This window comes from Sciurus carolinensis, chromosome 3, assembly GCF_902686445.1.
Source record: "Sciurus carolinensis chromosome 3, mSciCar1.2, whole genome shotgun sequence".
Classification (NCBI taxonomy): domain Eukaryota; kingdom Metazoa; phylum Chordata; class Mammalia; order Rodentia; family Sciuridae; genus Sciurus; species Sciurus carolinensis.
The window spans coordinates 183,332,192-183,358,067 of NC_062215.1; the positions used below are offsets into that span (position 1 = coordinate 183,332,192).

General features: G+C 58.2%; 1 protein-coding gene across 21 annotated transcripts in view; it reads right to left on the bottom strand.

Moving 5' to 3' along the window:
• The window catches only part of Sned1 (sushi, nidogen and EGF like domains 1), a 67,908-nt gene extending 42,413 nt beyond the window's left edge, over nt 1-25,495 (bottom strand). For all 21 annotated transcript variants that reach the window (XR_007107558.1, XR_007107557.1, XR_007107559.1 and 18 more), the window contains exons 1-8: nt 25,116-25,495; nt 7,536-7,823; nt 5,619-5,759; nt 4,914-5,076; nt 2,990-3,115; nt 2,620-2,733; nt 1,610-1,723; nt 1,375-1,488 (exon numbers count right to left, since the gene is read on the bottom strand). Coding sequence is in view for 18 of the 21 variants with exons in the window: in XM_047542665.1 (XP_047398621.1) it covers nt 1,375-1,488; nt 1,610-1,723; nt 2,620-2,733; nt 2,990-3,115; nt 4,914-5,076; nt 5,619-5,759; nt 7,536-7,823; nt 25,116-25,328 (1,273 nt within the window). In the remaining 3 variants the exon portion in view is untranslated. The remainder of the gene's footprint in view (nt 1-1,374; nt 1,489-1,609; nt 1,724-2,619; nt 2,734-2,989; nt 3,116-4,913; nt 5,077-5,618; nt 5,760-7,535; nt 7,824-25,115) is intronic.
• Between the last annotated feature and the right edge of the window lie 381 nt (nt 25,496-25,876).

The following is a 25,876-nucleotide window of genomic DNA, read 5'->3' on the forward strand; positions in this document are numbered from 1 at the left end:
GTGCCCCTCCCCCTGCCCTGTAGCTCTGCCTGTTCTGGTCTTAGCCCCCAACCTCTGTTTGAGCCTTCAAACCCGAATGTCTGTCCTTCACTCAGAAGGCTGCTGACTGGACCCCTCCCTGCAGAGCAGCCTGGAGTGCTCGGGGCAGCATCTGGGGCAAGTGGAGGGCTCCCCTCTGCTCCCTTCCCCTCAGGACGGCTGCCTGCACTATGTGGTCCAGGGGCTGAGATCAGGGCCCTTGCAGACTCAGCTTGGCTTTCTGATTGTTGACAGTGAAAGGGGAATTTCCAGAGCAGTTAGCAGAAGAGCAGTCACTCTACAGTCTCCAATTTTTGGCTGATTTCCCATGAGCTATGGTCAGACTTGAGGACCTGCCCTTTGTGAGTGTCTGTGGGCGTACATCAGTGCTGGAAGTGTCAGTTCCGTTGCTTTTGTTTGTTTATTTGGAGATGGGGTCTCCTTTGTTGCCCTGGCCTCAAACTACTACTAGGCTCAAGTGATCCTCCCACCTCAGCCTCCAAGAAGCTGGGGCTATTGGTGCACCCTGTTTGTCCTGATGTTTTTATTATTCACTTCCATTCGCATTATTATTCTGTATCAAACACGACTTCTTTGCAAAAGTCTTTGGGAACCACTTACCTGTTTCCTTGACGTGCGTTTAGTGAAATGCCTTGTTCTTAGGGAACACCCAGGAAGTCACACCCTGTGACACGGGTGTGAGGGCAGCCAGCAGGCAGTGACCACCTGCCTGTCTGCAGTGCAGTAGCCCTCCCTGGGGACACTCCTGCCTGTGTGGTCACTGACATGGAGAAGGATGGAAGGCAGTGTCCACCTGTGTCTTTCTCATGGTTAAATGTAACTTCTTCCTTATTTTTTAAAGCCAAAAATGAATTTGAAGTTTGTCTCAGCACCCCAGGGTCCAGCAGCCCCTGCAGCCTCCATGGCTGTCTGCCCAGCGCCCGGGCCCCAGGAGCTGGAGCAAAATGCAGGCACTAAAGCCTTTCCTGTTTTCCATCACCTCTAGTTGGCCTTTCCTGGTCGGCTGCGTCCTGAGCCATATTTAAAACAGTAGGAAACAGCACAGGGTCTCACTGCAGGCAGTAAGGGTCAGCCTTCTCTCTGACCCCCACAGCTTGTTCCCTCGCAGAGGGAAGATTCTGGGTTGGGAAGATGTTAAAAAGCCAGGGCATGAGACTGGAGGCCCTGTTCTTGCAGAGGAAACCGGGGCCCATGCAGCCTCACACGGCTGTGGCACCCGGGCTGCCTGCTCTGCAGCCATGGCTCAGGAGGGGTGGGCAGATGTGGGTGGAGCTGGAGAGTGAGGCGGAAGGGACGCCGCTGCCGCGGGGCGGGCACAGGCGCGGGGCCAGCTACCTGTCTCGCAGCGAGGTCCCCCGAAGGGCTCCACACACACGCAGGCGAAGCTCCCCACCAGGTCGACACACGACCCTCCGTTCAGGCAGGGGTCAGAGTCACACTCGTCCACGTCTGGAGGGGCAGAGGGGGCGCTGACCGAGCCAAGGCCTGACCCGGCCCAGCGCCTGGTGGGAGGGGAGCCTCTCCCACCACCACCCGCTTCCGCGGCGCTTCCACAGGCGGGACCGCTCACCTGTCTCGCAGGTGGTCCCCGTGTACCCGGCCTGGCACACACACACTGCAGAGCCACCCTCTGCCCGGCACTGGCCACCATTCTGACACTCTGTGGCATCACATGGGGACTGGGCTGCGAGGGAGGAGAGGGCGGGGGTCGGGGCCTGGCTGCAGCTGCCTGCTGGGCAGAAGCCCCGGGCACACCTGCTGAGCACCTCCCCTGAGACATCTGAGCTGGCTGCACAGGCAGGATCGTGTCCGCAGCCCAAGACGCCGACATCTGCTGCCGGGACACTCGGCCGACACTTGGCTTCACTTCCTATGAATGCCTGTCACACTGTCCACACAGCAGGCTGAGCCCTGTGGGGGCGTGTCGCCATGCTTTGACTCGAGGGGCTCCCTGGGCCAGAAGGGGGTTCCATCTGTCTTCGTCAGGTGGGGAAGGGTGAGGGGAACCCGGGGCGGGCAGAGGCGCTGGTCCACGTACAGTTAAATGAGGCTGAACCTGGCCAGGCTCTGAGGCAGACGGCCAGCCCTCTGTGGCCTGGAAGCAGGAGTGGGGAGGGGACGCACCCAGCCCATGCCCAGGCTCCGAGGCCCTGGGGCTGCGGAGAAGGGCTGTCCTTGGAGCCACTGGTTCAGGAAGCACAGGCAGGTGGAGGGAGGGCTGGGGAGTCTGCTCCCTGGGCACACAGTGTGCCCTCCCCACCCAATGGCTGGCCCATGGGCCCCAGGAGCCCGTCTTCCCTTAAAGCCATCTTGCTGGGCTCTTGTCTAGGCTCTGCTGATGGTCTGGCTGTGACCGGGGCCTGGACACTGGCTCTGTATTAGGCTTCATTCCTAGTCCAGTGTCAGGGCCTGGACGCCCGTCTGTGGGGCCACGCTCTTGTCCACACCCATAAGACAGGGCCTGTCCTCTAGTGTCCGCCTGCCCCACAGCTGACAGTCTCTCTGGGAGGCCTAGACTCAGCCTCTCCAGCTACATCCAGCAGCCAGCAGGCCACGGGGCGGCTGGCAGGCTCCTCTTACCTGACTCACAGGTGGGTCCCCTGAAGCCGGCTGGGCACTCACAACTGAAGCTGTTGACACCATGGGTACAGGTCCCGCCATTCTGACACGGGTGTGATGCACACTCATTCACATCTGAAACACGGGCAGGCCAGCCTCAGGGAGGAGCCACTGCAGACTTAGGTGGGGTGGGGACAGAGGGCCAAGCCCGAGCGCGGCTCAGAGGGAGCATCCAGGGCGGTGGCCCACCCACAGGGACAGAGACCCTGACCTCAGTGACCTCAGTGGCCTGAAGGCCACTGCCTGCCCCAGAGCACTCCTGAGCCCAGTGAAGGACACTGACTGCCAGCAGGAGGTCCCCTCAGCCAGCACCCCGGGGGCTGCGACTCACCCAGCTGGCACCTGCGCCCTGTGAAGCCTGCCAGGCAGGAGCAGGAGTAGGAGGGGTTGCCGGTGACGCAGTCGTCGATGCACTCGCCGCCGTTGAGGCAGGGCCGCAGGGCCAGGCACACGGAGGCTGTGGGCAGAGGAGGGGGCCCTAGTCTCACGGCACAGCCCCCAGGACGTGGGCCACGTCCCTCCCTGGTTCCAAGGTCACCCTGTGACCGCGCCACACTTTGACTGCCCAGCTCCCAGGTCTGTGACTGGCGGGTGCTGCCTGCTGGGACCTCCTGCTGGCGGTCAGTGTCCTAAGCTCTGACTCTGGCTTTCATGGAGGGAGACACCCCAGAATCACCCCAGAGCCCTGTGTGTCCCTCAGTCTTTCCCAGGGGCGCAGCCACCCCTCTTGGTGTCAGTGCGTGTCAACGGGGAGGCTGGCGCTCAGCCCTCAGAGCCAGTGCGTGTTCCCCGAGCGTGGCTGCCACAGGGCGGCTGGGCCTCCATGCCTGACTGCTGTGCAGACAAGCCCGCAGGCTCGGCCCCCGGGGCACCAACCTAGGAGAAGCCAGGCTGTGGGAGCCTGCGGCCGGGAAGCTCCCGTGGGCAGGTGACGCCAGCATCCCAAGGACGTGGCTCCTCCTGGAAGAACCTGGGGCCTGGCACCCCTGCAAACCTGGTGTTCTACTCTGCCCGCCCAGCCTGCCTGTGTCCGGCCACCCTGCTGAGTGGCGCTGCCTCTGGGCACACACGGGCCCTGCTGAAGAAGCCCATGTTCATCGAGCCCCCAGAGCTGCCCTGGAGCTGGACAATGTGTCTGCATGCTTCTGGAGCTGGGCTCCCAGCACTGTGGTGTCCCTGCCCCCAGGGGGACCGGGGGCCTGGGGACCCTCTGCAGGCAGTTTCAGTGGCCCCTGCATCTGTCCCTCCAGAGATCCTGGACAATGGGGAGAAGCCTGCCACACTGGGATGGGCCCAGGAATGGCAGGCCCTCTTCTGAGGGCCCCACTGCAGGCTTGTAGCCTACAGCAGCAGCGGGGCCCGTCCATTCGTGACCCTACCTGCCCCTTGCTCCTCAACCAGACCCCAGACCTTGGTCAAGGGCAGCCCACCTGGCTTCACTGACCCTGTGCAAAGCAGTGGTTGGGAGTGGTGTCCGTAACCTCAACCACCACTGCCCGGATCCCAGGTGGTGGAGGCTGGGTGCCGAAGGGTTCTCTGCTCTCAGAATCCCAGCCTGGGGCTCCTGGACTCCCTGCCAATGGAGTCCCCACTTCCACAGCTCAGACTCACACTGGGGCCTGTTGGTGGGCTCCCAGGCCCTCCCCAGAGGGGGCACTCAGCAGCGTCTGCCTTCCCTCCAGCACGTGTGCGCCTCACATCTCCTCTGGTGGTGTGTGCCCTGCCACCCAAGCTGGTCTGGCGGGTCCCTAGCACTGTGTTCACCCTCTGGGACGGCGCTGGGGAGCAGCATCCAGCTTGGGTGGCCTTGTGCCAGGGCGGGAGGTGAGGGCCCAGCAGGGGCCTCTCAACACAGGTGCCTCCGCACTGCTCTGTGCCTCCCGAGGCTGCACGCGGTGACGCTGCGGACCTGGGTTCTGTGCTGTCCCAGGGCCGCCTGCTTGTGCCGGTGGGACGTGCCCCATAAGCCTGCGCAGTCAGGATGGAGGGGCCCGGGGACCACCTGGTCCGCACCAGGCGCAGGTTTGTCACAACACGAGCGGGAAAGCACAGGCCCACGCCGTGGTCCCACCCCACAGCAGGAGCCTGATGGCCCTGGGGACCAGCTCGGGACCAGCCCCAGGCTTGCCAAGGTCTTCGCTCCTCCAGCAGGGTGGACCTCGCGGGCCCCTGCCGGGGTCAACGTCCCTCCCGGCCCCTCCTGTGGGCCCCATTCCTCAGCCCCCCGCCCTGAGCCTCTCCTTCCGTCTTCTTACTTGTATGGCCGCAGCCCCCCACGCGCACCTGGGCATCATCGATTCTGAACGCCCAGCGCCCGGGCACGCCCACGTTGGTGGTGGTCTCCACCTCTGCCATGTCCGCGGTACGCGAGCCCGGGATGTTGAAGTAGCGCCTCCCGTCACCCGCGTTGAAGCCTGCCTGGGGGTGGGGGTAGGAGGGAGGCAGGTCTTACATTTCTTCAGTCCCCTCCCTAGTGGCCAAGGTCAAAGATGGCGTGGGAGATGGCCTTGTACCCGGGACTCTGTGCCAGTCCCAGCCAGTCCTAAGGCCAACCAACACTTCCTGAGCCACGGGCAGCACTAGCCCTGGTTCCCTTACCCCATGTCTCCAGCCTCACCCCTGGGCTTCTGGGCCTCCCCTAGGGCCTCCGAGCTGGTGAGAGTCCAGGAGAGGAGTGGAGGTGCTGAGGGTGGGGCCTCCTGTCACTTTTGTGGCTGTTGATCAAGAGCCATAGCAGGGAGGGTCATGGGACAGGGTGCCTTTGGGCCTGAGGACTTCTGAGGTTCTGGGTGGTGAGAAGCGAGGAGGCTGGCTTCCTGTCACGTGGACTCACTCTGTCTGCGTGGTCCGGGGGCAGAGCTGCCTACAGCGGACCCCAGCCTTATCCTTCAGCTCATGGCCGCCCCGGCAGGGGGAACGGAGGCCCTTGAACACTGAGTACCAGCCCCACCTGAACCTACCTGGGCTGCAATGCCCCCCAGGCCAGCAGAGTTGCCCCCGCTGCTGGCATGTGTGCCCGTGGTCCATGAGATGGACTCGTAGTTGAAGATGGTGAAGGAGGACTTGCCGTTGGTGATCAGCACTGTCTGGAAGGTGTTGACCTGAGGAGGAGAGAGGGTTGGGTGGGGGCGGCACCCCTTGGCCTGCTGCGAGGGCCAGTCAGCCAAGGCAGGACCGTGAGGGCCCGTCCGCCCTGTGCCCAGTGCACAGTACCCAGCCTGGCCATGCAGACTGTGAGGGCAGCACACTGGGCACGGCCAGCCCAGGACGTGGAACAGATGCCCCCGTGAGGGACTCAGGCGCCTGCAGCAGCTCAGCACTCACTTGACCAAATACATAGTGTCTAGTGTGAAATGAACAAAAATGTAAAACCAAAGAGGGGCAAGAACAGAGGAACCAGGGAGGAGCAGTCTCTCTGACTAAGGTTCACGATCTCTTACACAAGCACACTGGCGGGCGGCGTCCACGTGGGAAGCCTTGTAGGTCGGGGTGAGGAACTGGGACAGTTCAGAAATGACCCTGGGACAGACAGGAGGTTCCCTGAGGAAGAGCAGAATCAGAGGCCTGCGTTCACACGGCGCACATGAACCCAGCCCAAGTGTGGTTCAAAATGGGGCCAGCGGGGCAGCGCCTGGGTGAGCACTGAGCATGATGGTCGGTAACCAAGAGGGAGGTTCATGTGTTTGAGAATAAAAATACTTCTTAATAGAAAGCAGTGCTCAAGGTCAAACTGAACAGCAGATGGCTGCGTGAGAAATACACTCCACCTGTGGACACGGACACGGATGCCCTCAACACAGGGGCACACAGGAAGGACCAAAGGCCTCCATCGCCCTGGAAGGCAGGCAGGCAGCTCAGCACCCGGCGGCAGAGAGCCCAGTCCCGGGACACATCCCTCTGGCTGCCTGTTGGTGGCGAGGCGTTGCGGTGGGGGGTGGACCCGGCACTGCCCAGGGCCCTGTGGGCGTGGAGGTGCAGTCCTGCAGGATGCCTCAGGTCTGCGGGCAGCAGGGCTCCCTTCCAGAGATGGTGGCCAGGATGCCACTGTGCAGGGGCACCTGGGCCATGTGTTCTGTGCTTCCTTAGTGCTGATGCTCTGAGGGCCACAGAGGTGGGGTCGGGCGAAGGGTGACCATCGGTCAGGGCCAGAAGTGGGGCTGGGGTAGCTGGCCAACCTGCATGTGCAGGAGCCGCGAGGAGCTGCGAGAACCCAAGAGAGAGCTGCGAGGACCACAGCCACTCACTCTGTGGTGAGGAGCCTGCTCCAGAGGGTGGCCTGGGCTCTCCCTGCCGCCTCTGACCCTTCACTAGAGTGTGCTCCATGGGCTGCACTTCTCCACCCGCTCTGTCCAGGACTGTCTCCCCAGGGCCCTAGACACTGCCTGCCGCCCAGCAGGTGCCTTAAAAAGTGCTCATTGAGTGGTGCACAGACAGCTTTGGACGGGTGCCCTCAGGGCCTCTTTCTAGGGAATGAGCATCTGGCTGGGCAGTTGTGGCCCAGCATCCAGCACAGGTCTGGTCACAGTAGGTGCTCAATAAACACTGTCATCCTGAGAGAGTGTGGGCCCACCTGTGCTCACCAGGCTGGGCAGACTGCCCAGGAATTCCCATTAGCACACCTGTTGTCTGGCATTGACAAGAAGGAGCACACACAGAATGGCCACTGCGGAACCCGAGTACCCAGCACTCCAAACGGAAGTCCTCCTGACACCTGTCTCCCCAACAGAGTCCCCAGCACGCAGGCTCTTCCACCTGGTCCTGTGACCTTGGACAAGCGACTCGGGTACTTAGCCCTGTGCTCTTCTCGGGCGTGGACAGGGACTGTGCCTGACCTGCCTCATACACCCCCCCTTCTCAGGACCAAGGCCTGAACTCACAGGAGAAGAAGAGCTGCCTCCAAAGAAGGTCACCCGATACCACGTGGCGATGAACACCCAGGTGGCAGAGAAGTCTGGGAGCTCGGGGAAATAGCGTCGGACGTCCTCCGAGGCTCTGTGCAGCGTGGCGGCGTCAGTGGCCTCCCGGTAGTAGACGTCGCCCGCACGCCGGTTGTCCACATCTGCCCAGAAGGCCGCCACCACACAGCGGTCCTTGGCGATGGGAAAGGCCACGGGCGTGAACTGAGAGACCTCCTTCAGGAAGGAGATGATGCCATTGTTGTTCACCTGCGAGAAAGGAAGCCGGAGAAGGGCTGTGGTCAGGCACCAGGCGCCTCCCCGTCCTGCCAGCGCTCGTGAGGGTGGGCCGGCCGAGGGAGCAGCCCTGCCGCGGGGCCGCAGGTCTTGCTCCACCCTGCCCCAGGCTCTCGGGGGACATGGCATCATCTTGGCCTCAACCTGATCCTACAAATGATTTTTTAAATACTGTACAAAATTCAGGACATAAACATCATTAAGCACACAGGAAGCAAAAGGTCACTAGCAGGAATAAGCAGAGAGGGGACGTCAGATGTTGGGTCATCAAGCTCCAACTACCCAACAATCAGGCACAAAGAAATAAAATGCAAGTCTGAAGATTTCACCAAGACAACTGTCAAGCAGGCGTGGCGGCATACGCATTCCGGCCAGGCAGGAGGACCGCAGGTTCAAGGCCAGCTGGGCAACTTGGGAAGGGGTGGGGAGGCTGGGGATGCAGTTCAGAGGTGGTGTCCCTCGGCTCCATCCCGGATGCAAGAGTCCGTGCCCACTTTCTGATCAGGCCGTTTGTGTTTCGTTGAGTCTGAGCACTCTCTGTATTCTGGACATCAACCCCTTGTCAGGACCTGACTGGCAGATGTCTCCTTCACATGGGGGCGGCCTTTGGACATTGTTGACTGTGTCTTTTGAGGCACCAAAGGTCCAGGAAGGTCCCATCTGCCTGTTTTGTTCTGTTGCCAGTGACTGGCTTTGTGCCCAGGGTCCCTGCCCAGTTGCTTCCCTGTTTTTCTGAGCGTCTGTGTTTGCTCTCACATTTGGGTCTTTGATCTATTTTGGGCCACTTTTGTTTGCAGTGCCAGGCAGGGATCGAACTCCGTTCTTCCTGGTGTGGATTTCCAGCTTCCAAGCACGGACTGCTGGGGACCTGGGCATGCTGTGAGGAGTCTTCTCTGCAGGCTCGCGCCTGGCATGGTGCCCTCACCAGCCACCAGGGAGGTACACAGCAAAGCTAGCGAGCTGCAGCTCACAGCAGCTGGGGCGGTACGCGTCCACCCAGCATGGAGAACCTGGAGCTCTCTGGCCTTGGTGGGAACGTAAAATGGTGGAAATAATATGGTTGTTTCTCAGAAAACTGAAAATAGAATTCCCATTCGACCCAGCAATTTCCCTTCTGCAAATAAAGCCAAGGCCATCGAAGGCCAGGTCTTGAGGCTGTGCCTCTGTGTGCCCATGGGCACCGCATCATGGCACCACAGTGCGACACAGGAGGCCACCCCAGCACGCGCTGGGGAACGGACGGCCGAGAAGGAACGGGACGTCATTCAGCCTTAAGAAGGAAGAGATCCCATGCAGGACAGGGTGAGCCTGAAGACAGGGCAGGTGCCCTGAGCCAGGATCAGCACACAACCACGTGATGGTGCCCACGCCCTCAGCTCTTCCGGGCTGTGGAGACGAGACAGCGGCTCCCCAGGGCTGGGGAGGGGCCGGGCGTCACTCCTCAGCAGCGCAGAGGTTCCGCTCAGCCAGAGGCAGAGCTCTGTGGACACTGCAGGGATCACACCTCCAGCTCTGAACTCCATGCACTGATCTGCACACTCACGGTGGTTAAGACGGCAAGTCTTATATTACATGTATTTTACCACAATGGGGTAGCCGGACATGGTGGCCACGCCTGTAATCCCAGAGGCTCGGGAGGCTGAGGCAGGAGGATTGCGAGTTCAAAGCCAGCCTCAGTGACAGCGAGGTGCTAAGCAGCTCAGTGAGACCCTGTCTCTAAATAAAACACAAATCAGGGCTGGGGATGTGGCTCAGTGGTCGAGTGTCCCTGGGTTCAATCCCTGGTACCCCCAAAAAATATCAGGGGGAGGGAAGGGTGAAAAACAAACTGATCAGGATTATTAATTATTAAAGAAGATATTTTAAAGAATCCAATGAATATAATAAAAGGAATCAAAATAACAGATTTCATGAACTAAAGGGATAGATTTAAGAGTAGATTTGAGGTGGTGCTAGAGAAATCAGTGAACTGGAGTTGAAAGATGGGTCAGAAGAAACTACCCAGAAGTCAGAACAGAGATAAAAAGAGGGAGAATTCAGACTGAAGGTGAGGGGAGCCTGGGGGTCAGTGTGAGGGCGTCAGGAGCACAGTCTGACCCCAGGAGGAGAGAGGTACAGAGGCCAGGGCTGAGGACAGATGGACGCAGTCAATCCACACACTCAATCCCAGGATTCACTCTGGAAAAATAAAAACAAGGCCACAGCACGCAAGCGAATGCTGGAACACAGACAGCCGTGACAGGGACACAACCCGAGAAGGAAGGCGATGGGCGCCACGAGGGGCCGCGGGAGAGGGCAACCCAGGCCTGAGTGGAAAGAAAGCCAGGGCTGCTGCCCAGAGACGTCCTTCATGACTGGCCAGCAAGCAGCACAGGAGGAAGGAGAGCAGGCGGACCCCAGGGGGAGGTGGGAGGGACTGACTACCCACCGCAGGGCTTCGTCAGGAGTGATGCCAGAGACAGGTGAGGAGCCACGACTGATGCACTGGGCAGCGGCCACGTAGGGAACCGCCAAGGACCACGGGCCGTGGACTGATCCAGTGGGCAGCGGCCACGTAGGGAACCACACAGGACCACGGGCCACGGGTTGATCCAGTGGGCAGCGGCCACGTAGGGAACCGCACAGGACCACGGGCCGCGGGCTGATCCAGTGGGCAGCGGCCACGTAGGGAACCGCACAGGACCACGGGCCGCGGGTTGATCCAGTGGGCAGCGGCCACGTAGGGAACCGCACAGGACCACGGGCCGCGGGCTGATCCAGTGGGCAGCGACCACGTAGGGAACCGCACAGGACCACGGGCCGCGGGCTGACCCAGCGGGCAGCGGCCATGTGGGGAAAGGCGCAGGGCCTATGGTGTGAGTGGGTCCACAGAACTGAGACCCATGCAGCGGCAAGGACTCCAGGAGCTGGTGAGCTGCCCTGTCACGGGCACGCTGGGCAGAGCCAGGAGCAGACTGCTGAGAGGCCAGGGCCAGGACGGGGACGCGGTTCTCCAAGCACAGCAAGAGAGAAGGAAGGGTGAGCAGCAGCCCAGCCGCACAGGAGGGTGGAGCCCTTCCTCAGTCAGGCAGGCAGGGAGGCAGGGAGGTTCTGTGTGAAGAGCTGTCCAAGGCTCATCAGTGGAAGGCTGCCTGGTCACGTCGGTATCCATCAGGCAAGGCAGACCAGGCAGTGCCAGGGCCTGCTGGAGGCAGAGGGTCCTGCAGAGTGGACGCCGCCTGCCCCAGAGCAAGGCCGCACATGCACAGAAGCTGACCCAAGGAGACGCCTCGACCCTGCAGGAGTCCCTCTCTGGTAAGATGTGTTGGCCAAGATGGAGGGGGCTGGGCAGCCTAGTGGGCGAGGCCACAGCCCTGAATACTTTCTTTTTTAAATACATTTCTTAGTTGTAGGTGGACACGTTGCCTTTATTTTATTTATCTACTCTTACGTGGTGTTGAGAAGTGAACCCGTGCCTCACACGTGCTAGGTGAGCACTTTGCCACTGAGCCACAGCCCAGCCCCCGGAGCACTTTTTAAGAACAGCAGAGTCCTGTCTGCTGTTGGCCCTGGGTCACTCCAAGGGTCATGTTGACAGAGACAACCCTGAGGGACGATGTGTCCTCTCTTCTCTTCGTCTGGGGGACAACGAGAGCTTGCTTTAACAGAGCCAGATTCCCGAGCTCGGTGCTGAGCCCTGTGCCGCCCGCGTGGTGCCTCCCTGGGCCCTGTCTGCCCGGGGCTTGAGAGGGAGGAGGCAAGGCAGCCCAGCTACCCGCGGTGCCGGAGGAGTGCAGCCCGTCTTGACATGGCACGCGTCTGCTGGTGGCCTGTCAGGGCGCAAGGAGGCTGAAGCTGGCCCAAGCCTGACTTTATGTACAAGGGAATATTCTCTAGGAGATGCAGCTGACCAGATGTGATCAGAGTAGAGCACCAAATTTTAATACGATCATTAATTAATTAATTTTGAATACTCATTCAAAATTTTTCCTGCCAAGAAAACTGCGTCCACAGGACAGTACCCGTGGGTTCTTCGTGATGCTTGAGAAGGACTCCTGAAAAAGACTCCAGAGGTCCAGGGACGCTCCTAAGTGAGCTCTGCACAGTCCTGATGGTGACATTGCACAGGGACACACGTGAACGGTTGACGGCAGGCCGGCTCACTATGTGAAGTTGCTGGAACCCTGGACAAATGGTTATCCCACTGACTCCAGCTACATATAAATAGGATTAGTCATCATCATTATCAAGTTGAGCTTTTGTTAGGAATACAGGGTATGTTTTACATTAAAAAAAATTAATTTAATTCAGTGAAGTTTAATTACTGACTTGCAGACTGAAGGAGATTGGAATCATCTTACTAGGAAGTAGAGAAGGCATCTGATCAAAGATGCGCACCTGTGAGGTCAGGGGTCATGGTCGTGCTGAACAAAGCACAGGGCACTTTGGGTCTGGGGCAGGGTTCCGCCGGCCCACTTCTGTGGGATGGTGACAAGTTCTCAGCCAACAGGCAGGTAGGGAATGAGCCAGACATAAAGCGGAAGAAAGGAAGGGACAGGAGGTCACGGGCTGCAGGTGAGGTGGCCACGGGTTTAGAACCCAGAAAAAGCTGCAGATGGACACCTGAGCAGAACTGATGAGAGACTCTGATCAGCTGCCAGACAAAACCAGGGACGCAAAGATTCTTGCAATGAACAGAACATGAAACCAGTGGAAAGACACTCACAGCAGTGTGGGCCACCAGCACCCAGGACAAGTCTGGCGGAGAGCTGCAAGAGTTCTGCGTGGTCAGTCTCCTACCTCACAGGGACGCAGAGGGAGACCTGAAGGAGTGGGATGCACTGTGTCCCCGGGTGGTGTGACCCAGAGCTGAGAGCCAGCAGCTTCCTGGCCTCTGTCGGAGGGTCCAGCTCAAGGCCCATAACAACCCGCAGGCGTGTGTCTTGAGAAGCCAATTCCAAACTTCACAAGAAGGCACCAACCAAGAACAACCAAGGCCGTCTGGAGAAAGGGAGTGGAGGCACACTCTCCAAGGCACCAGGAGTTCCTAGGAAGCCTCAGGAGCCCCGAGTGCTGGCTCAGAGGCAGGGAAGTGCCAGTGAGCCCAGGAACTTGGGAGTGCAGCCCCTGGGTCCCCTGGTGGTGCTCCCAGGCACTGAGTGCGGCCTTCCCCACATGCTGGGGTCCTGCTGGTCTTCCAGTGGGAGCCCCAGGGCCCAGACCTCGTGCCCTGCACTGACCTGCTCCAGGTGTACCAGAGCCCTAGGTGTGAATGACAAGGACGGTAATGTAACTTGTGGGGCAGTGACATGCAGAGATGTACAAGTCTTCTGGCAAGCACCAGAGGAAGGCACAGAAGCATCCCAGCCTTGACTGGACACTGCGTACTACAGAGGCCCTTACCTAAAGCTTGCAACCAGAAGGGTTGTGGACTTGGGGTTTTTTTTTTCAGATTTTCAAGAACTTGGTACACACACGAGATATCCTGGGGATGGGAGCCAATGCGAGATTCATGTTTCATGGGTACATTAAACATGCCACCCAAAGGCAATTCTTCGTATCACTGTCATTGATTCTGTGCATGTAAGAAAGCTTAGTACACTGAACCATGTTTTTGTCATTTGTTTCTGAATACAAGATAAATCAAGAAACAGTGGCTGCACTTGAACACCTCCCCGGTGGCATGTTGCTTCAGCCTCCTGCCACGGAGGGTTGGGCCTCCTGCTGGTGCTCAGGAAGTCTGGACGGGAGTGTTGCAGACTGCAGATCAGGGAAATTCATCTCGTACGGTGGAGTGAAGAGCTTCTGTTCAAAGACTGAAAGGACAGGATGGGAAGAGGTGCTCGTAACACTTGCACAGAAGGAAAAGTGGAACAGAAGGAAAGGGCCTGGAGTCACTTCTCAATGGAAAAACTTGTGTGGCTGTTTGTAGCACAGTGGCACCAGGTGGAACCCCAGCAGGGCTGCACAGGCACCTGTGTGGGCAGGGCATGGTGCCAGGGCTCTCACCTGGGCATCCCTGACCCTAGTGTGGACGTACAGAGGTGTGTGTGCCCACTGGGACATGCCTTGATGAGTTTCCACAAGCAGCTGTTAGGAGCGGCCCTTACCAGCAACAGCCCCGCCCCAGGAACCAGACGCAGAGCTGCAGGACACAGGGACCCCAGCTCTGGTGCAGTTTCAAATGCATGGGCTGAAATCAGTGTCTGCTAGAAATAGCCGCACTCCATGTCCACTACAGCCAAGAAGTGGGTTACCCGCGTCCATGCTGGGCAGTGACAAAACAATGTCACTCAGTCCCACAGGGGAGGAATCCTGCCATCTGCAGCCACACAACGGACCTGGGACATCCTGTCATGTGAGACGAGTAGGGAGAGAGAGTCCAAGAGGCATCTGGAAACAGCACTCACAGAGGCAGAGGTCAGAAGGGAGGCCTCACGGCCACAGTGGTATGGGACGTGGTGGTCACGTCTCAGGGGACCTGGGAGGGCAGCAGTGAGTTCTGGGCTCTCCTCCACAGGTGGCACAGGGCCAGCAATGACCCCATCTTTACTTGAAATTACTGAGACAAGATGGCCCCCGAGGGCAGCTGGGCCTGGTGCCCACAGCGTGGTGCTGGTTCCACTGTGTGTCCCACGTCAGAGCCTCACGCCACAGGACTGGACCATTCCGTCACTGTCAGTCATGCTTCATAAAGCTGGAGAAATCGGGACGATGAAACTAAGAACAGCCCGAATGTCTCCTCTGTGAGACCCGTGACCGACCTGCCGCCTGGCAGACACATGCCCACAGTGACAGGCACTAGAGCTGCGGGAAGCACAGGAGCACCCTGGACACCCAGAGAGGGGCTGCAGGCACCAGTGGGCACGCGGGGGCGAGGCGAGGAGGGGCGTCTGCGCAGGCCGGTGGAGGTGCAGGGCTGGTCAGGGCCCCGGCAGGGCCAGCAGTTCACACATGTACAGCAAGAGCCCTTCTCTGCACGTGCTTTGCACAGAAGAATCACGGATAAGAAGTCACAGGTGGGAAAGCCGCCCCTGGACAGGAGACGGGAGAAGCATGGGGGGCCTGCAGTCGAGTCCCTGCGGCTGAGTGGAGGCCGAGGCCGTCTGGCCACCTTGGCTTCTGCAGCCCCTCCCAGTGTCCCTCCCTGAGCTGTGGCTTCCTAAGATGCCCCCTGCCTTGGAGCATGGTGGCTCTGGTGGTGAGCTGTGTGCAGAGACGTCTGGCCTGCACTGGCCCAGCTCCGTCTCTGGCTCTCCAGGTGCTGCTGCCTCCCCTTGGTGGGCCCAGAGCCTGGAGTCCAGGAGGAGGCAGAACAAGCCGGTCCTTTCCTCTGCCAGGACCACAGGGTGCAGGCGGGGGGGCCCTGGTGCTGAGCTCCGGCACTGGCAGGCGCTCTCACCTGGGCAGGAGCCTCCTGGACTTCCTTTCTCTAGAGCAAACATCCGAACATCCAGTGGGGGTGGGTAGTGAGCAAAATAGGCCCGAGAGGGCAGCAGGGGTGCAGGAGCCCAGCAGGCAGCCCCTCCCCACCCAGGCTGGGTGAACGCAGCCCCAGAAACACTGGCTTCTAGTGGTCCTTCCATATTTGAAACAGCACTTTGCGACATGTAGTGTAGACGTGGAAACCAGAGGGAAGGGCCAGGATGGGAGGCCCATCGGTGAGCAGTGGGGTCTGATCCCCAGTGCTGACCTTTAGAGGTGGCCTCCTAGCCTGTTGCTCAGCCACTGTCCCTCAGATGCCCCTGATGATGAGCCTGGGTCTTTGCTGGGGCCCAGGGCCCAAACCAGCTGGCCTCGAGGGCCTGAGGCCAGCTCCAGTGCCCAGTCCAGCCCCGTCCAGACCCTTGAAGAAACACAAGCTCCTCAGGAGGCCTGCTGCTCCAGCAGGGAGGGAGGATGGGCTCTTCACGGACTGCAGGCTGGGGACGTGGCGCTGGGCCCTGCTGAGCTCCTCCAATCCCAGCTCTCCTGTGCTCAGGCTCCGGGCCTCCGGGCCTCCCCGGCCAGCCTCCCATCTCCTGAGGCCCTTGGCAGTTGGGGCACCACCTCCTGGCCCAACACCTGCTGCCGAGAAGAGGGCTTCCCACAGTGGAACAGCACAGGGTGGGCGTCACGGCCCCAGCAGAGCCTCACATGCCGTCTGCCTGGCGAGGCCTGGGTCCCTGTTCCCAGGCATGTCCACCCCTCTCAGGCTGCACTCAGGGCATGGTGGCCTTGCCATGGTCTTGCCACCCAGGGGTGCCCTGTCCCCTCAGAGCAGGCTGATTCTCAGGGGGACTCCAATCAGCTTCCTGGGCTCCTTTGGGAGGCTCTGAGGCCACAAGGAACAACAGGAAGCCACAGGGACTGGGCGTGCCAAGGCCGCAGGAGGAAGTGGGGCAGCTGTGTGGGGTGGGGCTGTGTGCAGCAGGGGCTGTCCTGCCGGACACAGTCCATGGGCTCAGAGGAAGCCCAGAGCAGAGCTGGTGTTATTTCCCACTTGGATGAAGCCAGGAAAGTGCAGAAGCATCCCAGGAGGCAAGTTGTGAAGGGACACGGGCCGGGCCCTGAATCAAGGGCCACTCTGGGCAGGTGGGTGGGCCTGGGGCGACAGGATCCCTGTGGGCTAGGAGTGCCCAGCTCTGCAAGCATGGACCAGAGAGGGTGGCGCCTCAGTTCCTGCTTCAACTTCTCTGCCAAAATCAAACAGCAAAGCCCCCGAGGCATTTTATAAGCTTGTTTTGAAACATGCAGGCATGTCTCTTATTTCCTGGCCGCTTTCCGGGTAGCTGGGATTCCTCCCACAGCGCAGTGGGGGCTGGTGTCCGGGCAGCAGCGGGCAGGCTGCAGGCGGAGCCAGCTTCACGCCCAGCCCTGGAAGGACAGGATGGCTGGGCTGAGCACCCTGGGGCTCCACCTCGGGGAGCCTCACAAGCGGCTGCAGAAGGGACCAGAGAGTTCCAATGCCCTGCAAGAGTGACCACCAGGGGCAGACTGGGTCACCTCCTGGGTGCCCCAGACAGGGCAGTGGGGGAGGCGGGGAGAGGAGGGCAAGAATCGGGTGTTGGGGGGCCAGTCTCCCCTTCCCTGCAGCTGGCTCTCTCTCCTGCCCTCCTAAGTCCACCGTCCAGGACCTCCCTGTGGCCACCCTCTGGTCTCCTGCCTCAACTCTACCTCTGGCCGTGAGCACAGAACTGGGTGGAGGTGGTTCTGATAGCCCCTCCCTTCAGGGGCTGCCTCCTGGGAGTGTCCAGGCACCTGCCATGGCCCTCCCTCCCTGTCCTGTCCCCAGCACACGTCCTTGAGCAGTACTGCTCCACTTGTTTTCTGCACTCCTGACCAGGGACCCTCCAGTCTCATGGACCAGCTCCCCAGGGCTCCTGTTCACCCCCAGCATGGGCGGCAGCCTGTGTTCTTAGGAATTCCCATCTCCCTTGGGTCCATTAGTGACCTGGGCTGCTGTGCATGCTGGACCTGATCAGATGGAGAGGCCTCTCAAGGCCACCTGGAATGTCTGCAGCTACTGCTGGGTCACTGACACTCTGCAGTGGTCACAGTAGAATCTCTAGGCTGTATCCAGCTTGTCCTGGCTCTCCCCACATACCTGGTCCCTTGTCCTGTTGACTCCTTAGGGACAGTGGTCACTCCCCTGGGATCCTGCCCAAGGCACGTCCAGTCCTGACCCACCCCATCTCCACCACACTCCTCAGAGCAACTGGCAGGGATGTGTGAGAAAGGTCAGGCTCGGAGGTCAAGGGGCTGTGTCTGGCCTCAGCCGTACCCAGTCAGGCTCAGGGATGCCAGGGATGGGCTGCCTGCAGTGTGGGCACCCTGGAGGGTCAGGGCCTGTGCCCAGCACTCCTGTTCCATTCCTTGTACCCCAGGCCAGACTGCAGCTTCCAGAGGACACCTGAGCATGTTCTGGGTCCCTGCACCAGGCAACAGGGCAGTGCTGTATGCACTGGGTGTTTAATACTGGAGACCCGGTTGGCCGAGAGAATGACTCCTCCAGTTCATGGATGTGAGGCTGAGTCGGGCCCAGTGAAGGAGGGATGGGGAAGCCTGCTGGGGCCATCCACCTGCCTGGCACAGAGGTGCAGGAGCAGTGTCCACAGGGCCGGGCTCCTCCACCCATCTGTCCTTGGGTCTGCCCACTCTCATCACCAGGAGGACCATCAGGAGGCCCGGTCTGACTGGAGACCAGGGCCACAGAGGGACTGCTGTGGCTGGGCCTTGGAGGCAACATGTCTGGCCACCCTGGTACCATAAACAGGAGGCAGGAGAAGACTCAAGCCTGCAGGTCAGGAGGGCTGGGCCCACCCATGAGCAGGACAGGACAGCGGGCACCCTTGGAGCTGCAGTGATCCTCAGGTGGGTTCCTGAAGAGGCCTCAGGGTAAGAAAAAAAAAACAAAACTGACTCAAGGCCCACCCAGACGTGGGAATCGTCCTCTGTGCTCGACACCCTGCCACCCAGGAGATCCCACCAGCCCCGGGGAGCTGCTCTGGGAGGAGCCGTTCCTGAAGGCTGCCAGAGCCAGGGCGGCACCGCTCCTGGGTACCTTCGCCTGGAAGAGCGTATGGATGGGAATGCCCTCTGGTGGGCTCCTCTTGGGGACGTTCCTCTTCAGGCGTCAGGAGGGCAGACTGCACCGGGGACACGGCACTGCCATGAGCCGACAGCTAGTGACCCGTCAAGTCACTTGCAGGTCAGCCTGAGGGAGTATCTTGCTGTCATTAAGAGGCACACACCCAAGCTCAGGGCAACACACAGAGGCCTGTATGAGGGAACCCCAAGTTGATTCTGTGAAGCTCCAAACAGTTTGAAAACAAGCTGCCGATAAAGAAGCTACTGGGAAGAAATGCACCGGAACGTTGAGACGCGTGCTCCTGGGTGGCCGCATCATGGATGCACATTCCGTTGATTAGAAGAGGATGGATCAGCCCTAACCCAGCAGCTCCTGGTAGCTGGCACCATTCTGGAAGCTTGGAAGCACAGTGAATGGGAAGACAAAACGATCTGAATACTAAGAACAACGGTGTTGGCACTTCTCAGAGCAAGAACACGTCGGAAATGCGTGCGTGAGGAGCAGGGGCCTTGCTGTGCCAGGAAGACGCACGGCAGCAGGTCAGTCACGCCACACTGTCTCCTGCACTGGGTCGCAGGAGCTGACCCCAGCTGGCCGGGCAAGTGGCCGGGCTGCTCGCGGGCAGTGCAGACTCAGAAGGTCCCACCCAAAGGCACAAGGCAATGGCTGGGCCTGCCACGTGTGACTTGATGCTGCGTCAAACATGCAGAACTGCAGAGTGGCCCCAGAGGCTGTCACCAACACCGCAGGTGGCCCACGTGCTCCGTCATCTCCTGCCCTCAATAATGGATACAAAGGTACCAAACCCCTCAGAATGAGCTACAGACTCGCCACCCTGCACTCTGCGCATTCTCATGCTTCCCAGGAACAAGGGCCTTCTTTGCAGCACACGCAAGGAGCTCCCACTGCGGTGCAGCGACGGCTCTGCCCATCTGCGCTTCATGATTCATTCACGTGCGTCAGTGTGAGCACACACAGACCTCCTGTGTGTGACGGTCTACAAGCCGTTACCACCATAATTCTTATATCCAAACTGTCCCAGGCATGACCCGTGGGAGCCCCTCCAGTGGCCTCTGTGATCTGCTGCGTCTCCATCCTTCCTCGAGCTCTTCCTCAGTCTGGGGCACAAGGTGCACTTTTCTTGCCACCAACTATTATCTCGAGAGAACCTGGTTCTTTACAGTAGAGACTGGTGTGCAGCAACCAGCATCTGGGCACTGGACGTGCTCACTGCTTTTTGGGATGCTACCAGACAGAGTGACAAGGACACACTCTGAGAAGTGTGTCATTAGGCTCTTACCTAGAGTGCACTTACACAAACTTGCATGGCCCAGGCCAGTCACCCAACATGGCCTCTCGATACGAGCATGGTAAATACCAGATGCAGAACGGGGCATGCTGTTTGGTGGTAACTTGGCTTTAAGTAGACAGAGTACACCTGAAATAACATGTTAGTATATACAGTCCACAGAGCACAGTGGTTCACTATTGCTGTCCAGCATCGAGTATCTCCATGGCTGTGTGTGTGACACGTGTGTCTCTGGCATGCAGAAGGTTGCTCCCCACCAGCATCACCATGAGCACACAACCAGTGCATTGACCACGAGGTTAGGCAGCTTTGATGGCACAGTTTTATCAAAATTTTTAGTTCCATTGTAGTCTTGAGGGACCACGATTGTATTTGTAGTCATGTGAGACATGACCGTATGTGTGTGCACACATACATATGTCTAAATCCATCCACCACAATATTCATCCATCTGTACATGTGAAATGTGAGTTTATATTGATATGTCCAATTCAAATCCAACACAAAAATCACTGGCTTTATTTTGTGCTTCTTCCTTTCCGTATCTGCAACTTCCACTTCAAGAGTGAAGCTCACATCATCCTCAGTATGTTCACTCCTTCACTCAACAGCTTCAGAATTGCTAACTATACCACTGTGAAAAACTAGGCTAAAATTACAGTTTGATATTGGGATACCATCCTTTTAAATTTACTTTTCAGGTATATAGTTAAAGTATCATATTAAAAGTTATTAGCTAAAATTAGTAGGTAATTGTATTAAAACAACTATTATAAATATTAAAATTATGCTCAGAATATAAAAGAAAACATCAACATTAGGAGGAAAGAAATGAAAGATGCAAAAAGATCCAAATAGAACTCCTATCAGTGAAAAACAAAATAGGTGAAACAAGAACACACTGAATGGAATTAACAGGTTAGACACTGCAGAAGAAAGAATCAGTGAACTTGAAGACATAAAAAGTATCCAAAATCAAGAACCCAGAGAAAAAGGACTGAACAAAAAGTGAACAAAGTTTCAATGAGCACCGGAACAAGTATATGCAGTTTGATGTACATACACTCAGTCTTCAAATGAGAAGGGTAAAGAACAGAAGAAAAAAATTGAAGATGGCTGAGAATTTTTCCAAAATTTCATGAAAACTATATACCCAAAATCATGAACACAAGCAGAAGAAATGTAAGAAAACCACAACTATGTACCTAAAAATCAAATTGCTGAAAAGCTATGATAAAAAGAAAATCTTGAAAGTAGTCAGAAAAAAAAAAGACACATTATACACAGAGGGACGGAGATGAGAACGGAAGCAGACTACTCGTTGGGGACCAGGCAGATTCAGAGGCAGCGGAACCGCATCTCCCACGGGAAGCAAGACCACAGAACCAACCCCAAGCCACACAGCGAACACAGAGTTCTACACCCATCATTCAGAAAGACCTTTCAAATATGGAGGGCTGGGGTTGCGCTCAGGGGTAGAGCGCTTGCCTAGCAAGTGTGAGGCACTAGGTTCGATTCTCAGCACTACATACAAATAAATAAAGGTCCATCAACAACAACAAAAAATTTTTTTAAATGGAGATAAGTAAATAAATTATCAGATAAGATAATTTATGCCCAGGAGGCCTGTACCAGAAACATTATAGGAAGTCCTTCAACCAGGGGAAGAATAATATAAAATGGAAATCTGGATCTACATAAGAAATTAAGACTGGAAATGGTAAACAGGTGGGTAAATATCAAAGACTTTCTAACTTTTAAATCTCTTTAAATAATAATTAGTTGTTAATAGCAAAAATATTAACAGTGTATTATCAGGTTTATAACATGTAAATCAACATTTATGGCAACAATAGATGTATGCTATTATAAGGTTCTTACACTGTATTTGAAGGAGTATACTATTATTTGAATGTATACTATATGAAGTTAAAAAGTCTTTGAAACTATAACAATCATTAAGTTTTTAAAAGAGGTATGTTACAAATAAGCCTATGGTACAGACAACATGAAACCATTTTAAAAATTCCAAAAGAAGGAAATATAAAGAACAGATGTAAAAAATAAGACGACACATTAAACCCTAACCATACTAATAATCATACTAAATGTAAATGGACTAAACACTCCATTAAAAAGAAAGGACTTCCAGACTAGATTTAAAAAAGATCAAATGCTGTAGTTTTCTGTACTTACTAACATAGTTGAGGCCACAATCATCAAGGTGCAGTGAGGATTTTGTTGAAGATTTTGAGGAGCCACAATAAGAAGTCCACATCTGCCTGACCCAGGTCCTGATTGTATCATGGTTACATGATTCTACACATTCGCTCTCCATGACCTTCCTAATAGCTGGGAGATTGTTTCTTTTGCTCCCCCTGCCCCAGCTAAGGACCAGTAGACAAAGTGGGGAAAAATCACTTTCCATGGTTGGGAGAACTGGGGCTGGGAAGGAAATGATTAGGCAAGGCCACAAGTTGCCTATGGACACCAGAGCTTTTGCCCTGCTCCACACGTGGGAGGACAGGGCTGGGACCATGCTCTATGGGTGGGGAGGTCAGCCAAGGCTGAGTAGACGGGTCTGGACCCAGGCCTGGCCTCCAGGGCATGAGAGCTGAGATGGCTCCCAAGAGTTCAGGGTCATTCCGACAGTCAGCTTTACTTCTTGCCCAAGGGCTCTGCAGGGGCACTGCCCACTCCTGGCCCCTCCCACTCAGGGTTTCGCATTCCTTGGAATGGCTCCAAAGTTTTCCAAAAGATGAGGAGATGCAGAGATCAGGGATTGTCACAGTATATGAGGCCCCATGGGAGAAGTCCCCAGGGAGATAGGTGGAGGCTGCTCTCTAGGGGGACAGTACTCTGTCCATGCCCCAGCAGCTCAGGCTGGAGACATGACCTACAGCCCCAAGCCCATCCACTGCACATCATAAGAGATTCCCTTTTCCTGGCAATGAAGGGACAGAGGCTGAAGTGGTGTGTTGCCCAAGCCACAGTCCAGGCTGCCAGTGCTAAATACACAAAGATCCTCTGTGGGTCCTTGAGGTGCTCCCTGGGTTGGGCTTTAGCTCACAGGCAGAAATGGGCCTTCCCTCTCACTGTCCACATCTGCCGGAGCAGACGTCTCCTCCTCTGCAGGTCCACAGGTCCCGCGGGCCACAGCACAGCTCCCAGAGCCTGCAGCAGGCTGGTGCAGCACTCCAGACCCACCAGAGCAGAGCCTTGTGACTTGCCCGGTGCAGCAGTTGAGACGTGAGGAAGAAGCAGAACAGGGGTCCCTTCCCGCTAGAGGCTGCCCCATGTGAGGTGGCACTGCTTTCCTGGGGCCAAATCTGCAGGCTGTTTCTGATGCAGATAAAGGGCACTGCTGACTCCCACCACGATCGAGGGCAGTACAGAGGGACAAGACTTTCATTCCTTCATTCACTCATTCATGCAAGAAGCCTACTCTTGGCCAAGCCACAGGTTGGGCGCACAGGGGAGCAGAGGCCACACAGAGGGTCCTTGTTTGACCCACACAGGCACCTGGGCTGGGAGCTGCTGTGTAGTGCTGTGCCTCACTGATGGTGGAGCCAGACGAGATCCAGAGAAGGGACATTCAGGGCAGAGTTCTGTCTGCCAGGGTGGGTGTGGGAACACCCTGGATCTGCAGTAAATGTCTCTCTTCTCTGCTTCTGGCTTTAACCTAACCTGTCTCCATACCCTGTATCTGCTTCCCTCCCTGACCACAGAGCCTGCTCAGCTATTTCAGGCCAGGTGTCCTGGACACAGCTCTCTGAAGAACTCCGTCCTCTGCCCACTGAAAAAGGGAAGGGAGAACAGCACTGCGCGTCCTCCCTACACACAGCAAGCGTTTCCCAGATAAGCCTGTTTCAGGAATGAACTCTTTATGGAGATGTCTGTTTGCTGGCAGTTGGAAGGATCTTTTCTGATGAAACCGTTTGTTTTTCTAGCAGATCTTTCCACTTTAGACTGTGTTTCCCATTGTTTTGGCAAGAGTAGCTGTTTTGGGTGAGGTTGTTAAGAGGGTCAGCTGCTTTAGTAGTGTTTTCACTGTGACTTTGAGTGGGAAGCCGAGCCTGGCCCAGATGCTAAAGAACACTGTGACAGGGTTCCGCCAGGACAGCACTATGTGGGTTTCCCATTCCTGAGATGTATGCTTCTGCTCTGGCTGGGCAGACCCTGAACTCAGCTCTGCCTGGCCACTTCCCACTTCCAGGAGTACACTCTGCTCCTCTGCCAAGTCCTGGCCTAGAGGGACTTTCAGGGTTGGCGTCTGTACAGAAAGGATGTCCCCCAGTCACATCACCAGATGCTCCTGGCTGGGCATGGGAGAATGAGCTGCCAGGCTGCAAGGTGATCCCAAGGGTGGGTGGTGTGGACCATGCTGGCAGCTGAGAGGGTTGTGCTTCCTGGGGAAGGGGTGGTGAAGACCATGAGGGCCGCACAGAGGTGTCTGGTGGGGCAGTGTTGTGAAGATGGGGGCCCAGGTGCTGCTGCTGCTGGCAGTGTTCATGTGCTGACAAGGACATGGGTGGTAGTGCTAAGGAGGAGGGAGTGGCAGATGCAACCAAGGTTGGGACAGGGGCATTGGGATGACTGTACACCTGCCTATTCTAGCAGTTTCTAGACATGATGTGGGTGGTTCAAGGGCCACTGGGCACCCATGCACAGAGGCCACCTCACCAGGCTGCATGCCCTGGGTGGCCATCAAGCGACTGGCCCAGGGTCACAGCCTGGGTGCGTGCAGAGATAATTGTCACTCGGGCCTCATCCTTCAGCGTCTCTCCACACTGCTGGGCAGTTCCCTCTGGGGGTCCTGTTGGAGAGCCTGACTCCTGGGAGGGGAGGCAGGAAGGCTCACTGCCTGCGGCACCAGAGCCCCCACCCTCACTGCCCAGGCAGGTTTGTTAAGAAAAAAGCCCTGCACAGTGGCTGGGGGTCACAGTTTGCTGGCACTGGGCCTCCAGAGTCAACTGGGGGCGGGGCCCAAGTGGCCGGGAGGGGAAGGGGTAGAGGCTGTCGCCGGCCAAGGGCCCTACTCTGGAAGCCGAGGCTCAAGGCCGTGTTCCTTGCTGCCACATCGCTGTCAGAGAAGGAAACAACGCTGGGCCTGGGTCACCACTGGGCGCCGGGACCAGGCGCGGGTAGACGCCCGGCCAGCGGCAGGGGCGCGCCACTCGGTGCGCTGTGGCCAAGGTGGCCGGCTGCTACTCGCCCCGCCCTGCCCGCGCCTCTCCCGCCGGCCGCTGTCCGGCCTTGGCCGCGGAAGGGAGGAAGCGCTGTCCTCATTCCACCTCTGGCCGCCCCGGTGCCAAGTCGCTGGCTGCGGCGGCGTGAGTCTGGGCCGGCGGGCAGCGGCCGGCGCGCGGCGCCCACCCTGGCGCCCCGCGAGCCTGGGGTTACTCACGTAGAGTCCGGAGTGCTCGGCGCCGAAGAACGGGAAGGGCACCGAGAGTGGCCGCAGCCCCGAGCCGCCGTCGTCCTGCTTTGGGGTGACGGAGTCGCCGCGCTCGGCGCCGAACGGGTAGAAGTCGGCGAGAGCCACGGCGCCGCGCACCCCGCGCGCCCCGAGCCCCAGCGCCGCGGCCAGCAGCAGCGCCCAGGCAGCGCCGCTCGGCATCGCGGGGTCTGCGGGCGGGACGCGCCGTCCTCGCAGGGCTCGGGCAGGTGGCCGCGCAGGACCGGGCCGGCCGCGCTGTCTGCGGGCTCCGCGCCCCGCGCCCCGCGCCCGCTCCGCCGCGCAGCGCTGCGCTCCCGCCACCGCTCGGCTGAGAAGGCGCCTGGCGGGACCGCGGTGGGACCGGCCCGCCCCTGGGGCCGCGCTTTAAATAGCCGGCCGGGCGGCCGCTCGGCGGGGCGGGGCCATGCAAATTCGGGGCTCTTAAAGCGCCAGGCTCCGCAGGAAGAGGCGCGGCCGGGCGTTCCCCGCTGGGTTGCTGGTGGCGGGGCCAGGCCGGGCTCGACCCGGAGGCCCGTTGGGGCCCTTGCACCCCTACAGCTCCTCCGGCCTGTGCACTGGCGAGGCGAGGACATGGCGGGCGCGCGTCCAGGGCGGGGTGTCCTCTGCCATTCCCAGGCTTCAGCCTGGGACCATCCTGGAGGAGGTTCCCGGGGCGCCGAGGAAGTGACTGAGTCCGCAGAGCAGTTCTGGGGCAGAGGGGTAGGCTT